We start from the raw sequence: 17,557 nt of genomic DNA, 5'->3' as shown, positions 1-17,557 counted from the left end.
CATTCTACATATTAAATACGATTATTATCCCAGCAATGTGCCAAGCGCCTGTGATCCCTGATGTAAGAAAATCAGGGTAATGTAAGCTCAAACAGGGCTGCATTGGAAACACCTGAGAGGCAACCCTGACCTGACGCTGCTCTCATGCGACTTGAAGTCAGCTCTATACACGGCGTATCTGTCGGTAACCAAGTAGTGTTTCAGCGTAAAAACCGCCCTGACAAAAACAGTCTAGTAACTATCATTTATCCGAATCAAAAACATTCCAACATTATTTAGTGTCAATATTGAATAGTGGGCCAGTTGTGGTGTGTTTAAACAGTTTAATGACAAACCTACTTTAGCAATCCGGAAGGTTTATTTTGTTAAGGGAGAATATTATTGAGAGCGGAGACTGACAGACAGACACACAGACAGGCAAGGACAGAGAGACGCAGAGTCAGAGCGACAGAGACAGAGCCAGACAGGCTGATACAGACTGAATAAAAATAAATTTAATCTGAGTTAATTGAATAAACATTCTGTGATGGTCATGCAATATCACACGGTCCCAATGTCTTTCAGACTTAGGAGGGGTAGGCTCGCTGATATTTAGAAAGACACCACAAGTCTCCTTTAACACTCATTGCAAGTATATTCGCGAGATTGGCGAGTAGTTGGCGCCACCTTCAATCTTAACCCGGCGTGTCACGCGTCTCTTGTTATCAGATACTGTGGACACATGCACGGTAGGAGTGTCCACCGGACGTTGTGTGCCACGCAAGTTAAGCGGGAGTAGGGTTATGTATGATTGATGTTTACTGACACACTAGTGGTAGCAATGACGACGATCGTTTCGACTCTAGCACGCGTACAGTTGCAATACATTACGGGATCAGTTTCGGCAAAAGAAAAACAGATTAATTTCTGATCCTTGACATTTGGTAAAAGTGACGTCATGATGTCGTTTTCTTTTTGTTTCCATTGTTTTGGAAGTACTGTACATACTAGTACGGTATATTACAGTATGAGAATACCACAACAGTTATTGATGTGTTTTTTCCTAAATGTTGTTCACTAACTGCAAAATCCCCCCCCCCCCCCATTTAACGCTCTATCTAGGGTATCTTTAGAAGGCAACTCCATGTTGTTTCGGAATGCTATGAACAGAGGTTCGTTGAACACACCTATGGATGATAAAACATTTGACTTCTGTAAGTAAAGACGGCTTTGGCACGGTCCCGTGCTGACACTGGTGATAACCAAACACAAACCGAACTTTGTAACCCTTAACGCGAAGACATTGGCAGACTATGTAGAGCTCTAGCAAATGCTAGAGAAAGGGCCAAATATAACACTTCGGGTGTGAGCCTCAGTGACTAGTGAAACCAAGGTCGAACGTTGCCTATTCGTTGCGTGGGAGACGTTATCGGGTGCTTTTTTGATACAAGCTACTTCAAGTCCATGACCGAAACGTCGGTGTGAAAGTTGATCTCTATATTCCTGAAGCTAAATCCGTATGCATACCTGGTATTCTCTGTTGTGTGTAGTGATGAAACGGCGGATCTCGGTCCTAAGTAAATATAAATTACATGGGAATTCAGTGTTTTATTATTACATTGCTGTGATCCGTAGCCCTACTACATCCCCTATGACGGTAGACGTGGTGAAAGAGGCTCTATTTATACTGACACAATCGAGGGAGTGGAGCCACAGATCGCGGTATATCATTTATCTAATGCTTGAAAAAATATACCAAGTGAAATTAGTGTGCAACTTTGTCCTTCGGTGTTTTGTATTTTTTCCGCTGTCTACTGTGAACGGTTCGGTAACGAGTGTACGTCACAGTATATCATGATCACGTTGCAATATGATAATGGCAGTGATAGATATAATAGACGTATCAATGGCGATGTATTACACCATGATGGTATGCTAAACAATGAAACAGTGTTTGGATCTTCAAAAGTGATAAAAGGTACATGAGGGACTCCTGTTTTTCTGAGAATAATCTCTGTGGTAAGCTTTAGGTATACTCAACAAACTACAATATTCTCTTCGCCTTTCAAAGTTATCCACAGGCATGTTAGCTTTCTGTGATAGGACACGGTGTTGAAGAAGCATACGGGAATGCATGGTTTAGCTGAAAGACCAAAGCCACCGATATCCGTAAGTCAGATATGTTGGTAATACGGTGAACTTTGTCTACTTTAAAACGTGAATGAATGGATAAGTAAGAAAATGAATGGACCAATTAATCAATCAATCAACCAATGGGTGCATGTCAAGAGAGCTAAGAAACAGGATTGGTGATCAGATCGCCCAAAGTAAATAATCACAGTTTAAAAAGAAACGGAGTCCCTTGTATTGCATGTATTGAGGACTGGCCATGGAATGGTATGTTGGAATCTGGGAGGCTTCATCATGTTCGTTGAAATATTTCAGTAACCTGACGGGTCCAACCATGGCTGGCGTAGGTTACTGCACATTGTCAAAGTCCCCCCACCCCCACGCCCGGTTGACGGTTTGCTTGGAGTCATTTTGAAAATGTGTACATTATTAATTTATTCAGTCTTATATTCTCCTTTTACCCAAATGGTCCTGAAGTATAATGAACTAAGAAAGATAGCTTTGTGAACACTGCACATTTTGTAAATTATTCCAAATTACTCTTGAAAAATGAATTCTGGTCCGGAAATAATATTCAAAGTGACAGAAGGTAGCATCGAGTCCACCGTGACTGCAGCACTCATTGACAAACGCTGGGCACTGATAAATACATCCGTGCAAGTAACAGCCAAGGTATTTTTAAGTTTGAAAATAGAAAATATGAGGTGGTAATAGCTTGTTTTCTGATAGTCCATATTAAAGTTATTGAAGCTGTAATTTTTGGCGATTTTCTTCACTTTTCTTGTTTTGTATGTCAATAGCAAGTTCATTTTCTACTCTACAAAATACAAACTTCTTGTAGCTTGTCATCTATAGCGTACTGTGTGGAAACACGCACAACGGAGTCAGGAACACGCAGAACCAAGCGCGAAACAACAGAAGCAAAGCAACGGAAAAATTCGAAGACAAGATAAGTTGAGCCCTTCGTCGGAATTACAGTGCTCGATGCTAAAAACACATCGTCAGAATAATAACACAAACTTACTCACTGCAAAGTAATATCTGTCTGTCTGATGAATGGCGTGGTTATTTTACATATCCAGTTGACTTTTAATCTTTGAAACATAATTTCATTACATGGCGAAAATTGATAAGCTGGAATTTCAGATCACCTTCAAAATTTAAACTTGTTCAACTTAGCTCGTTCTCAAGTCATAATATAACAGAGATATATGGGTTGGAAATAATCATCCAAAGTAGATACATTTGGAGTGATGGAGAGATGTAATTTCATTAGTATGGACATTAAGACTGTGATCAAGCTCCCTCTAGAAGATGTGATATTAAAAGTGAAGCCAGGCTTTATATCAGTACACCAGGAGTTAAACAAATCATTTGTTGGAAGATATGTGGGCTGAATTGTTTCCCTGATGAATGGTAGATGAACAGAAAATGCGAAACGGAGGCAGCTAATCAAATGGTATTCAGAATTTGTAAGCATTTTGAACGAATGGTAAAATTTCCACGGAAAAAAGAGACTGTCTTCCCAACTGTCCTTGCCCACTCGTTTTCACCTCTACCCATCGGGAACCCCAATCCCAAGCTTACCCTCTTCCCACTACAGTCTTCCCTTTCCCCACTGATGTCTCTCTTTGTCGCAGTCATTGCCCTCCCAATCAACAAACTCAACAAACAACAAAATCGTGACATCGGCCCACACTGTCCATCACCCACTGAGCTTGCTACTCACCTGTTAAAGGTATGTGATAATTCCCCGTCCCATGAAGAGAAGAACTGAGAGTCCTCGGATATAAGTATATAATTTGGATTCAATAATCTCCGACGATCTACTAAAATGCGTGTAGACGCACTTTGAGGTCATCCAATAGTAAGTAATTGTATACACAACAAGGCTGAACTAAATGCTTTAACGTGAAAACTGCTTGTTGAAAATTCCATTTAGCGTTTAAGCTTACAGTCATAAATTATCGCCCAAGTTAAGTACTAAAAATATACCAGGAAAAATCATTATTTTAATCAATATTTAACACCATGAATAATTTTTCACAATTGAAGTTCAACGTCACAGATGATGTACCCTACTAAGGAGAAGGGATTGTCACTTTGGAATTTGTATTCGTATAATTATCTTCCATACATACCCAGACAAACCAAACGGTAATAGAAATATTCACTGAAATCATGTATTCAGCTAGCTCATTTCTACGGTACATGAACATACATATAATACTTCAACCAGGCACTTTGCAGTGCGTGCACATCAACAATTCAGCAAAGTTTCACTAAGTCATTGATACAAACTGGGTTACTGATGTACTGGCTGCTATAAACTGGGTTTACTGGTAAACTATGCTCCAGACTGGGTTGAAATGACAAACTGTGCCTTGATGTTACAGACTGGGTTGAAATGACAAACTGTGCCTTGATGTTACAGACTGGGTTGAAATGACAAACTGTGCCTTGATGTTACAGACTGGGTTGAAATGACAAACTGTGCCTTGATGTTACAGACTGGGTTGAAATGACAAACTGTGCCTTGATGTTACAGACCGGAGTAGAATAACATGTTTCTAAGAGATGTACCTTCAGCACTGTGTAAAAAGATACAACTTTGTGACATAATCAAAACAATACACGTCTTCTTATAAACCTTTTAACCTCTTGCATTAAAGGATAAAAGCTGTAACTGGCAACATTTTGTTCAACAAGAGAGGTACATCGTCTTATTTGCAATTTGTTGGGATACAAAGTAAAAGACAGTATCATATCCCCATCTACCGAGTCGGAGTCAGTAAAAAGTAGCATTGAGGCAAATCCATACGTATTTTCATATCTACAGTGATAGTATCTCTGTTTGTTTTCGGGGGACTTAAAATGTTCAAGCCTTTGTTAATATCAACGACTTGAACCAACTTGATCTGATGGTGATATATGAACTTGGCAGGATTTAAAAACACAACACACTGCGTAAAGTTCTTCTAAACCACTGAATTCTAGTAGGGACAAGAAATTAGCAGGCAATGATAACATTGGCCCTTGCAAACATACAGATTGTGTTAACATTTTGAACTGAACACTACACGATTAAAAGTTTAGGCTGATGAAATCTTGCAGAAAATGTAATGATCAAATCATGAGAGAAATGTATCACTGCCAGAGTTATATTTAAGGTATAATTGAAATGATAAATTTTGAAATGAAATTTTTGATTTATCTTTCAGGTTTTAAAGTCAAATCAACAAAGTCAGTGGTGTACGATATCCTATGGAAAATAATAACTATAGGATTTTGAGGTGCAATTTTGAAAATCTTTCAGGGACGATAAAACAACAGACACACAGACATGTACACCAGATACGGACACACACACATACACACACACACACAGATCAAGCATCTTAATCTATCAGTATACTTTCACAGCTGAAAAATCAAACCAACATCAGCATATCTTCAATTTTAGAACATTTTTATTATTATATATGAACATATATATACCGCCATGGCCTCTGCATGACAAAAAACAGATGGAGTTGTATAGTGAAAATTTTGTGACAAATCTTGAGGGCTTTTAAAAAGACAGTCATCTGAAGAAGAGTCCTCTTTAAGTTAACACTGTACTTGGCATGAACACTGTACACTACTTTGAATACATGAAGTCAAACAAGGCAACAAATATCTGAACAGAAAAACTGGCAGTTCAAACGGTAATATTGTAATGAGAAAACTCTCAAAATACAAAAACCACTGTGGCTAGACTCAGCCACGTTCATGCCACAATATTCGCAGCGATGTTGACACCAAGGTGGAAATCTCGACTGCGACAATTTCACAGATTAAGACAACCTAAGAACAAGCATTTCTACAGCACAGAGATGACTTTGGCCCACACAACCCTAAACATACAATGGAATGGTCCAGCATGAACTGGAAGATTCTATTTTGCCTGTATGGCATAGAGGTTGTGTGGACTGGAGTCCGGTAAATGTTCAGAATGAGTTGGACCAGCCAATTACAGCTGCAATTTGCACCAGCTCCCTGCGCCAACTGAATTATAGAATCTATCAAATAAAGCAGTCCAATTCTCTTTAATTTAAGAGAAATCTGTCGCTAAAGTTGGATACACTTTGATTTAAACCATATCAAAACAGGAAGAAAGATCCCAAAGAACTTTGACTTTTTTCATTATTCAACACTGTACATGTTTTATTCCATACAAAAATAAAAAAAATTGAAACATTCTCAGGAAAAGATCCTGTTACAATTTGACCATTTACATTATGATAATATCAGTATAACCAGTCTGTACCTACTCAAAACTGAAAAGATTAATACATTTGGCAACTTAAAATTACAATCTCTTTGGTATTTCTCTGATGCCCGCACCAACAGAAATCCATTATATGAAAGAACTTCCGAACTTTACACGTACCTACAGCTACCTATTCAAAGTTTCAGGAATTTACAGTAAAAGAATTCCACAATAAGATAAACGCAGTTACAAAAATTAATACTTTGAACAGTTACAAGTATATAAGTAGTTAGAAACATATGACACAATGAAAGTAAAAAAAAACATTGGCAAAACATTTGAACCAAAATCAAACATATAACAAGGAGTCAATATCTTTCAAAGGAGTCTATATTGTGAAAAGTCAATATCTCCTGTACTAGGTCAATAATATTAATATCTCCCTGCTGAGGGTCAGATCTTGTTATCAACTACATACTCCTGAAAAGTTGGTTTCCATTCTAGAACACTATCTTTGAAGGTTTACTCCCTCTCACACTATCCGTTTCTGTTTGGAAACGTAGCACCGAGACACAAATTTTGTAAATTCTACACCTCACTGCGTCGAGAGACGTCTCAGGTCTGAACTGATCTACAAGTTTGAGAGATGCTTCATCTCACGACCTCAGTGAACATTTATTTTCTGCGGATGTTTTTTATTGCTGTTCAGAGTATTACTATCAGCTAACTTTTTGGCTGTTACTCGTTCTGTTTGAAACCAGTGCATGCTTTGGATTCTGATTGTCCGATGAGCCAGAGATGTCCCTGGTAAAAATCCATGGACGATGGCCGAGATAATTCTGGTTTTTGTTGGGCAGACATCACATGACTGGATCAGACGCGACAGCTAAGTGGAAAACATTGCGATGCAGTGCTGGCATCACGGTTGTTCCAGAGTTCAATTAATGTTTTTTGCACTTTTCCCGGTTGTGAAAGATCAAGACATTACAGGACAGCAACCTGTAACTATGGCAACCAAGATTTACTCGTCGTCCTTGTCCAACGGTCTGACGCCGACCATCTGGTGGATCTCCTCTGGTGTATATCCCAGAAGGCTTTGCAGGTCACAGACGAAGCGGTAGACGTAGCGTTTCCCTGACGTTTTGTGGATGATGTTTTTATCGTAGTAGTACCGGAGACCGCGACTGAGTTTTTCGTAGTTCATCTTTGGCTTGTTCTTGCGTTTTCCCCATCGGCGTGCGACCTCATCTGGATCTGAGAGTTTGAACTCCCAGCCATCGCCAGTCCAGCTGATTAGATGTTGGCATGCTTTGTCTGTCAGCAACTCGAGCAAAAACTGCCACAGTTGAATAGGTCCGCTACCTGCAAAGTTATACAAGAAAACAGATATTTAGTTATAGTTACCCTGAAACAGTATATTAAAGTATATTTGACCTTTTATATTGGAATGTGTTAGTCATTAGAGGCCTACATTTCATGTGGATCAATATGACATTTTGTCTGTCCCACTTGCGATGCAATAATACATTTCACAGGGGCCAATATGATATTTTGTCTGCCCTACTTGCTATGCAATAATGATTTATGAATTTGGAAAGAAAATGTGATGATTCTCACCTGAATATCCTGCAAGTACTGCTGCCTGGATGACAGGATTTGATGGGATTTCTTGGCTTGACGTGCTGGCTGGTGAATCACAGCGTGACATACTGATGCTGCTGTTGAAACTGCTGCCGAGATCCGATTTGTCGTTTAGCGCCTTGGAGAGGGGAACTTGCTGGTAGCTGCTGTTGAAGCTGCCATCGAGGGAGACATCTAGGCGGCCAAAATTTGCTGTAGAGGAAGGGAGAGAAATTTTGATTAGTCAAAGTATATCTTGCCACTCAAGTAAGGAACTTGCTTGGTTTGATTTCATCAAGATTATATAAACTTTTATTTTTGAAGGAGAAGGTCAATGTTAATATTGCTTGACATACCTCAAGCAAATCTCTTTATCATGGTCATGCCATATTTATAGCTGACAACTTTCCTTTTGATAAGTTTTTTTCATCTACTTTGAAAGATCTTAGACAGAGTTCTCAAAACTTACTTGTGTTGAGGCTTTTGCCTTGGAATGTGATGTTTGGCTGTGGTTGGTGATCGTTGATCATTGGACCATAGAAATCCAAAGTCTGGTTGTCGCTGTAGCTGGAGCACGGTGACGGCTCTTGGCTGTAGTAATCTGAACTGGTGTCTTCTTGCTTGATGTTGAGAAGTTCCTCGGCGTTGATGTCGTTTAGCGTCTGCAAGCTCTCCGAGATAGATGGATAGATGGTCTCGCTGTAGCTGGATGAAGCAGTTGACACCGGGATCGCTTTTGGTTGCTCAGGGTTGTTTCCGTATCCTGGAAAAACATAAGAGATGAAGAAAAATGTTAGAATTACTGTTCATATCACTCCTCCAATTGGAGTGTCACTTTGATCTAGACATCAAAGGTGGTCTGACAAGTTATTATAAGCTGTAGGATTGATCTTATTATTTCATTCAATTATTTTCAATGCCACATTCAATCCTTGGTGGTCTTTCATAACACACTGATTTCATTCTGCCATGATATTCACCGGCTTCCTATCAGAGTCAATAGCATTTGTTCGCTCTACGTTTCATTACTCCAGGACAAAGGCCCACACAAGATGAAATTATACAGGGTCTTTTTGTTGGCTTTTGTTTGTCCTACTCAGTGAAGGGGTGATTTGTGTCTAATTTACAACCCTTATTTTCCATTCATCTGGCTTAGTCTCACTGTATCAACTTGACTGTTTGATCAGATTATTACAGAGTGCAGACAATACAAAAATCTCTAAAAGGCTGGTTGACTTCTCCTATTGACAAGACCACCCACTATGAACTACTAGATTTTATGACAATGATGTCATCATCTTGGAGCCCGCATATCAATGATATGAACACCCAGGATGACTGAAAAGTGTTCACAATTGCCATGGTGATGCTGGTCACCTTAATGGTCAGACCGTTGGAGCGTGGAGTTGGCTGAAGCCCTTGCAAGATTTATGAACTCAGAATGGACTGGCTAACTGAAGAATGATAAGTGGACCTACCTTTAGAAAGGAAGTCATCAAAATCTGGCATACACGTGGACTCATAGAAGCTGGCTGGTACGTGCTCCAGGGGAACGTTGGTAGTGGTGGTGGTACAGGTGGCAGTCGTGGTTGCCAATGACAATGCTTGGGTTATTCTGTCACTCTCTGTAACATAAAGGGACAAAAAATTAAGTTAAACACTGCACAGTTAAAAGAATGCAATTTTCTGAGAATGAACCTCTACCTATGCACTTTGCAGTGCTCAGTATTTAAGATAATATTGGACTTCAGATAATTTTGACAAAAACTATTCTAAGAGTAAGTTACTTCAACTCACCTTTCTGTAACATGTCAAGATGTTCCCACAGGATGTCGCCGGCAAATGGGGGCGCTCTTGACAGAAACTCTTCCTTGGGCATGCTGCAGAGTTCATGACCCTTCATGGCAAACCCTGCCACAACCACACCTTCCAAACAGAAATCCCTGATGGCCCACAGCAACCATTGGATCACATGGCTCTCATCCCAACTCCGTGGATCTGTCAAAAAAAACAGAACATGAAACCGTCAGCATGCATGATATTTATATGCAGTGTGTACAAGCAGGAAAAAAAAACACATGAAACATTTCAAAATTGAAAGATCATGTTGGTAAAAAATAACTAAAATCATGACAGGGGAAAAAAAATGTGCGTACCTTGTGGGATTCCAAGACTCTCCCTCTCTTTGTGGAAACTTTTGAAACTCTCTGTGACACAGGCATTGACTAGCGCCTTGGTCCTTGGGGTTGGTGGAACCTGCGTATGCATATCTGCTGAAAAGTAAAAAAAAGAGGAACAAACTTAGAAAGCTGTGCAATAACTTGTGTTTCGAATTGTGAAAACACAGGCTTGTGTATCAGCGACGGTAAAGTAAAAGTCATCTTTGGGGACTGCAACATCAGTAACTGAAAAAGGAAATGTTACGTTGAGGGATCTGCGTACCAGTAGAGTCCATCCAAGAATTGCACTTAGCAAAGGATGAAGGCGGCTGCTGTCTCTGGTAGTACACGTGGTAGGTTTTCCAAGAGGCTTGGTGAGGATGAAGCAACATTATCCTAAAGACTTTCAAACTCTGCCCTGACAAGTGTGTGTGTGTGTGAACAACACAAGGTATAACTGTGCAACAAGTGTGAGTCTCACTTAACAAGTGGTGGCTGACTGTTACTAGTTGTCTGGTATCTCAGCGTCTAGTCTGACTGAACTCCTGGTCAGCAACCTATATTTATAAGCAACAGGAAGTTGCATTATGAATAGATAAATCACCAGCCAATCACAAGCCGAGGCTCATTATCTTATGCAAATTTTGGGCCAATCAGAGTGGCTGATTTTGATGTCACTGACCACCAAGTATTATGGATGTGTTTCCTCCTGTTTGTGCGTTTTATTGACAATTCACACAATTACAGCGGTCGCTGACAACCCACAAACTTCTTTCAAAACAAACAGTCTGGTTTTCCGACTCCTGCCCTCATTTCTTATTCATATCATTATGGTCAGAGTTTTATTATTTTGCTTTGTGCTACAAAAGATGACCTGGCGGTCATTGCATCTCTGGTTTGAGAGCTTCACGCTCCACTCCACAAGGACAAGACATAGCTGATTTTAATTCACGATCAACTCATTTACTTTTTTACCCCCTTGTAAAGCTTCTTTGAGACTCAGCCAAGCATGAACGGTCTTAGCAAATTTAATCATTTTTAAGACAGAGGCCAAACATAATAGATTTTCATTTGTATATTCTTGTCTTAGCAGTTCACCTGTAGTAACATGTTTTGCGTTGAAAATCCCTTTGATGAACAAGAGATCTACGTAAACATACAGTCTAATATAATGCAGGAATCTTGGCGACAAAAGAAAGACAACTGTTCTCTGATATATTTTTAAACATCTTAAAATTTTTCCCCAGGCGACAATATACTTGCGGCTCCAATTATTGATTGGCAGTGGTCATTTGATCATCACAAGTTTTGGCAATGTGCCAAGTTACCTAAGTTACGTTGAAGATTACATTTTGACACAAAAATCTAATGTTGTACTTCAACTTTCGTACCGCAATGTTCAACTAACTGCTACACCATTTTAAGCTCTTATATGTTGGTGAAATATTTTTTTATGTTCAACATAAAACCTTACCAAGCTGTCAGAAATGCTACTTGCTTGTGAGAGGGAGCCCCCAACCTATTACATTGTCGGTGTTACTGCACCCTATTTGCACTCAGCCTAGCCTTCATTTAACAAATCTTGAGAAAATCTTATGAAGAATATCTGTAACCCTGTATGACATCTAAATCAAGTTCTCACACCCGGTTCCCCCCTAACCTGACCTTTACATTGGGACCTGCTATCATGAACAGCCTGACTCATGTACCACCAGAGGTGAATGACCTGATGGCCATTAGCCTCCGCTAACTAACCATGACAAAGCAAACAACAACAAGGCATAAAACACTGAGAGTTTTCGGTGGGCGGATTATTCATAGCTTGGGGTGCAGCAAACAAGTCTTGACCCCCCTTAGACCATGAGAAATTTGGGAGAAAATAACATCTGCCCTCTGACGGGCAATAAAGACATGATACAATTGTAACTAAACCCTTGTTTGTCAGAGACAATGGAGACACTACCTACGCGGAGATGTTCACTGAAATGATACAACACTTTAGATTAGTCACTCACAATGTACTTCTTTAATGTATGTAACAGCTAAGTATTGTTCTGTAAGTCAATGACACTGCGACAGCCCTGCTCTAAAAACAAAACTATTAGGCTTGTTTATTTGAAATAAGTCACTCACCGACAGCTCAAAAAGAAAACAGTGACAAATTTGTGAGCTAGTTAATTTTTTTCCATTTTAAAACACAGCAAAGTGAACTATGTAAATGCCCTGAAACACTTATGATTTTAATTTTTGAAATTTATCTTTTACCCTTGCAAAAAATATCAACACGGACAATTGATGTTTATTATAGAACTGGCCTGCAGCAAGGGATGAGAAAACATCACATGAGTTGTGAATTTGGATTAATGCCAATTACTCTCTGACACAAACTATAGCCAGCAATCACGCCGCCGTGGCTGCCATGAAACAGTGTCTACAGAGATATGAAGTTTCCTCTTACATTTTACAATGTGGATATAGCTATATAATCCCATGACGATGCCAATTATAAGCTACTCACTTGCCTAATTAGTCAAAACGCAGAGACACCTAGGAATAATTTGGGATCATTTTGGTCCCATAGGTGAGCGATGACAACAGATAATTAGCAAAGAATAGAAGCCTTTGATGCGATCCATGAAGCCAAGTCCCTGTCATGCTTCTATGAAACTCCCCCTTCAATGAAAGATTGACACTGTCACTCAACTGACTTGCCATTGGTTAGTGGTGGCTCCTCATTAGAATATCAATACTTCATTTACATTCAATGAACAGTGACATCATCAATGGTCTATTTGTTCTCATGCCCATATAAGGAGATGCTACTATTGGGCAAACAATGGGTTGGGTCATGGTATGGGGCGGTCACAGCGCCAGAATGAATGGCAAGAGAAGAAGTCAGTGTTTTGAACTTTGCCACAGCACACCGCACCATGGCCATCAAAGAGTTTTTTTACAGTCAGTTCCAACCAGTTAGTGTATAATCCCCTCATTCACAAACAACTACGCCTGCTGTATGTTTACAATCTAAACCCATGGACTGTTGTTTTCAATTTTAAGCAAATTACAAGGTTGTCACATCAATAGGTACTCTTCAGTAAACATATGAAATTTTGATAAACAACAAAGCACAACACAAACACGAAGACTGGCAAATAAATAAATTTCACATGCTGAATCACAAAAGTTTCTCAGAAAAATAGTTGATAAAATGTAGGTAAACAATACAAAATTATAAATATTTTTTTCTGATCAATTACAAAACCTTTATAGGAACACTTTGACAATGATGTATGGTTTTGAGTTCCTTATCTCAATGTCTGAAATAACATGTTTTGATTCAATTATGTTTTTGCTGGATTATCTCAACTGCCCACACTCACAGAACAGGAAGGAAAGGCCCTGATACTGCCTAGCCATCGATAATCTACACAACTCACCATCCATTCTCAATCTGCTACAGCCATCGCAGAACAGGTGATATTGCTGATAAGAGAACCAGAATGCTTCCTGGCTTCTTATGTGACCCTTAAAAATTGCTATTTTTAGCACGAAAAACGTCAACCCATTCACTCAGGCCTTTTTAAGGGAAGAACAGTGCTGAAAAGGAGAGAAAGAGCAGTTTCCTGCTCAAGTGAGCTCTTCAGAGAGCAGAGGACGGCCTGTGGAGGAGACCTTAGCAGATTGGGCCAGTGGGCAGATGAATGACTTAAACTGAAACTCACGACTTCTGTTGTTTCCCTGTGTGACTGTGAAATCAGACAGAAACTAAACATTGTCTGATGAGTGAGTGAGTGCCATGTCTAAAGAGAACAAGACTGTCTGACTCTATGTGTGTATCATACTATGTCTGGGTGCACTGGTTTCCTGTCTGACTAGGTCTGTCTGCCACAAAAAACCAGACACTATCATAAAACACCTCCCCCATATTAAAGGACATGTAAACAGACTTCACTCAACCATTTCAGCCTAATGTGACCATCCAAGTTACTTTTCTTTAAACTTTCAGGTACAAATTCTGACACTTTCATTTTTCCAAAAAAGCCAAGAAAATAGAAAGTTTTCTAATGAGGCACAAAGTAAGTAAACTTGAAACTCTGTTTTGTCAAAAGACACCTGAATGAATGAATGAATCACTGGATGGCAAATCAATATACTGTATACTTTTTAGCCAAAAGTTATGTTAAAATCTTTCAGTTTACTGTGTTCACTTTAGCAAGATTGAAATTGAACAATTCTGTCACTTCAGCATATCTGCCTATCAAAGAGTGTTTACAGTTTATTTTATATACAATTCATAACCAGATCACCGGGCTGTCACAAGTGACAACTAACAACACACACAAACCAGCCACTGCTGCTGCAGAAAATCCAAAAAATGTGGGAAAAAATCACAAAACACTACGAAGACGAGTGGAAGGAGAAACTTGGATAAAAGGAAATATAATTGGAATTGAGACTTACCAATTTGAAGTTCGTCAGGTAGTTCAAGCCCAGTGGGTACAACTTGTTGTGGGGTTTCTCTGTAAGTGTAGCTATCGCTATCTCCTAACATACTGTTCAGCCTCTCCACTTCAGCAGCCAGTTCACCAGCATAGACCTATAATTGTAATATGCAAAACAGGGAGAATGTCACTGACCAATCAGGGTGAACTTTGTGGTCTGGAAGCCTGCCAATTGGTACTGGAGAAAGTTGTCATGGCAATGGCCAGAAGGAGGCTGCAGATGCTTTCTTACATGTATCAGGTTTTGATCTCATCAGCATGGGTTCCAAAAGGTTACAGGTTCCAACTAATTTGCAAATTGCCGCAAAACCACAATTATGAAAGGTTGACTTACAGGTCTTTCCCCCCTCAACTGTCTCTGCCCTAAGTCACTCTTTGCAATGCTCTTTACAACAACTTTCACTGAATGATTTTTGACATAGGATAGCCCCCCTCTCTCTTCTTGGAAAAGGGGATGTATATCATACCAACAAACTCAAGGCCTTCCACTGCCTTTAAGATCAAAGATGACGACAATATTATGTCTCTGGATTTTTTTTTCCATTTCATGTTGGTTTAATATCAAATAGTGTCATTTTCGAATCTACAAACATTTTTGATGAGTTCACATTTAGCGATGGAAACCTAAAACGAATACGTTCCCTCTTTCATGTCAATGGTCCATATCTTGCCATTGCGCAAGAGCAATGCAACGGGATTTTAAATATTCAAAAAACAAACAAATTATTGCTCTCGCCCATAATTTAAACGAAAATTATCGAACGCTTGCTGGATTCTGCGCAAACGTGCGCCAGAAGTCATTGACTGCGAAATATCAACACTTGCGTGACGTCACGAGAGTACTCGTAATTTGACCAATGAGGTACAGGCTACGTTCAATCTGTCAATATTTTACTGCACACTCCCCTTTGTGACGCTTCGCTTGAATAAATGTTTTGGTCGTTCGTTCAACTATTGCGTAAAAACGTTCAGTGACCTGACAGTACCAGATAGCTTGCCACACGAGACCAAAACGCCAACGTGATACAACCACGAGTCGAAGTCGACGACGATGCCAACTTCACATCAACCATTGACGCACACAGTGATCCAAAATAAACTACCCTCATAATACTCGACAAATCCGCCATTTATCCGTCAAACTTCGATAAAAATCGGCGGCGACGTAATAATAGCCATCACTCCAAACTGAGGTCTTGTGAAAATTTAATTATGACATAATTTGATCACAACATGACCGAATACGGAATCTACAACTATATCACGTAAAAATGACAGACGTCTAACTATATCGACAATTGCGTAATTTGGTTAGCTTGTTTAACATGCATTTATAGTGAACGGCCTTGACTGTCGTTTTACCGGGTAAGCGATTTTCACGGCCCTATCATATGACAGTTTTCCAACGCAGCAATTACAATTTAACGGGGCGACAACGGAGGAACAACGCTTGTGAATAGGCTTGTCGCGTGTGGCTGCCTTGAATGAATGAGAGATCGAATGAATGAACAGTGATGGGTGACACATATCAACGTTGCATCATGCGAATGATCTATCATGTTGAATGAGCGCTCGATGTTTCTTACCTTGGCGATCTTGCAGGGTCCTGAGTTGTCGAACGAAACGTTTTCAACTTTCACGCTGTACATCTCGATGTCCAAGGCACACGGGATAAGAATACTGGGGAAAGAGCGAAACGATAAAATGTGAATATTGTTGAGCCGAACGATAAACTGGATCACCAACCCACATGTTGAGTGTCCGCCATGTTGTTTTGATCGAGTCTCATTCGCCCGACGCGACGGGTCCTACACTTGATCGCGACATAATATTCTCTCTACAAAACAACTTAAAAAGACAGAAGACAACAAGAAACCTATAAGATTGCTACCTACCAGTCACTAATTTTTTTCCTAATGTCGGTGAGCCGTTCCTATCGTAGAACTCTCTCAGCTGTGTTAACCGTGTCAGCGATAACCGTGATCGCAGTCACGTCGTGACGATGTACAAAATGTCCGATTTGAATGGCAAAAATATAGACGATATTAGACACTCGATGAGGTTGGAACTCACTTGTGAGTCAGATGTAAACAAGCTCGTATCAAAAATATCAAAAGGTATAAAACGATGTACTTGGTCGGCGAGCGCGTTCCTTTTTCTGTCCTCGGCTGTACTGACTTGACAGAGCAATACGGCTGGTTTTATGAAACTCGGGGAAGACCCGATGTCTTGTTAAATATTCATGATGTTTATTCTCTTTGATAAAGTATCTTTCACCCGATTGGTCCACTCTGGTAATGAGCTCATGTCATTGGGTAAATTCAATGAAAGAAGGTGGTGCTTTTTATCTTGAAATAGCTGTTGTTTGTTGACGTCAGAGTACCGTGACGTCACGATCAATGGACTTGTTTATGCCTGCGATTGATATGCAAATGTCGTAGCGCGATCTATTAGCGCACTGACCAATCAGAATGGGGCTGTCGTACCGTGCGACGGCATGAATGAATCTGAGTTCGAAGAACTAATAAACATCAGCACAATCCGACTGCGTCAGTCGGGTTCCGAGAAGAATCCATACGTGCGTTGGCGGCAATGCCCATATATGGCACTCACGACCTTTTGCACTTGGGTTCGCTTATCTTTGTTTACCACGAAGACCACTGCTTAGCGGCTTCGTGGAAGAGGGTCACTCCAGAACGATCCACAACAGTGACATCGCATATTACGTACTTTTCTGTGATTACGTTGTTTCTTTCAGTATTTCAAAGATTTTGACGCATTTTACACATTACTTCGATTAGTTGAGGCCCCACAAATCGCTGAGTGCGGACAATTGTTAATATTCCTCTCAGCTATTGATAGGCCTATCTTGTGCCTAGTATATTTTGCTTCACTTGAGTACTTAGCAAAGTGCT

At 39.9% G+C, this 17,557-nt stretch overlaps 1 protein-coding gene across 4 annotated transcripts; it reads right to left on the bottom strand.

Moving 5' to 3' along the window:
• Nucleotides 1-5,561: 5,561 nt before the first annotated feature.
• Nucleotides 5,562-16,863, bottom strand: LOC139125469 (protein C-ets-1-like). 4 transcript variants are annotated; one of them, XM_070691544.1, is made up of 9 exons: nt 16,538-16,863; nt 16,229-16,322; nt 14,602-14,737; nt 10,138-10,254; nt 9,779-9,979; nt 9,460-9,606; nt 8,451-8,744; nt 7,979-8,194; nt 5,562-7,723 (listed from the first exon to the last, which is right to left on the bottom strand). In XM_070691544.1, exons 2-9 carry the CDS (start codon nt 16,289-16,291, stop codon nt 7,383-7,385), a joined length of 1,515 nt encoding a protein of 504 aa, XP_070547645.1. In that variant the 5' UTR covers nt 16,292-16,322; nt 16,538-16,863; the 3' UTR covers nt 5,562-7,382. The 4 variants fall into 4 exon arrangements, with proteins under 4 accessions (XP_070547645.1, XP_070547646.1, XP_070547648.1 ...); XM_070691545.1 differs by having other exon boundaries at nt 10,138-10,251; nt 16,538-16,853; XM_070691547.1 differs by lacking the exons at nt 14,602-14,737; nt 16,229-16,322; nt 16,538-16,863 and adding an exon at nt 10,424-10,680 and having other exon boundaries at nt 10,138-10,251.
• Nucleotides 16,864-17,557: the final 694 nt, after the last annotated feature.

This window comes from Ptychodera flava (assembly GCF_041260155.1).
Source record: "Ptychodera flava strain L36383 chromosome 3 unlocalized genomic scaffold, AS_Pfla_20210202 Scaffold_25__1_contigs__length_14229661_pilon, whole genome shotgun sequence".
Classification (NCBI taxonomy): Eukaryota; Metazoa; Hemichordata; class Enteropneusta; family Ptychoderidae; genus Ptychodera; species Ptychodera flava.
This window is presented reverse-complemented; position numbering and strand designations above follow the sequence as displayed.

Excerpts from the sequence above, each read along its gene's own strand:
- LOC139125469 (XM_070691544.1), bottom strand. The coding sequence starts at position 16,291 with ATGTACAGCGTGAAAGTTGAAAACGTTTCGTTCGACAACTCAGGACCC. Across the intron at positions 9,980-10,137 it reads GAGTCTTGGAATCCCACAAG|ATCCACGGAGTTGGGATGAG; the intron begins GTACGCACATTT and ends TTTTTTTGACAG. Across the intron at positions 8,195-8,450 it reads AGGCAAAAGCCTCAACACAA|CAAATTTTGGCCGCCTAGAT; the intron begins GTAAGTTTTGAG and ends CTTCCTCTACAG.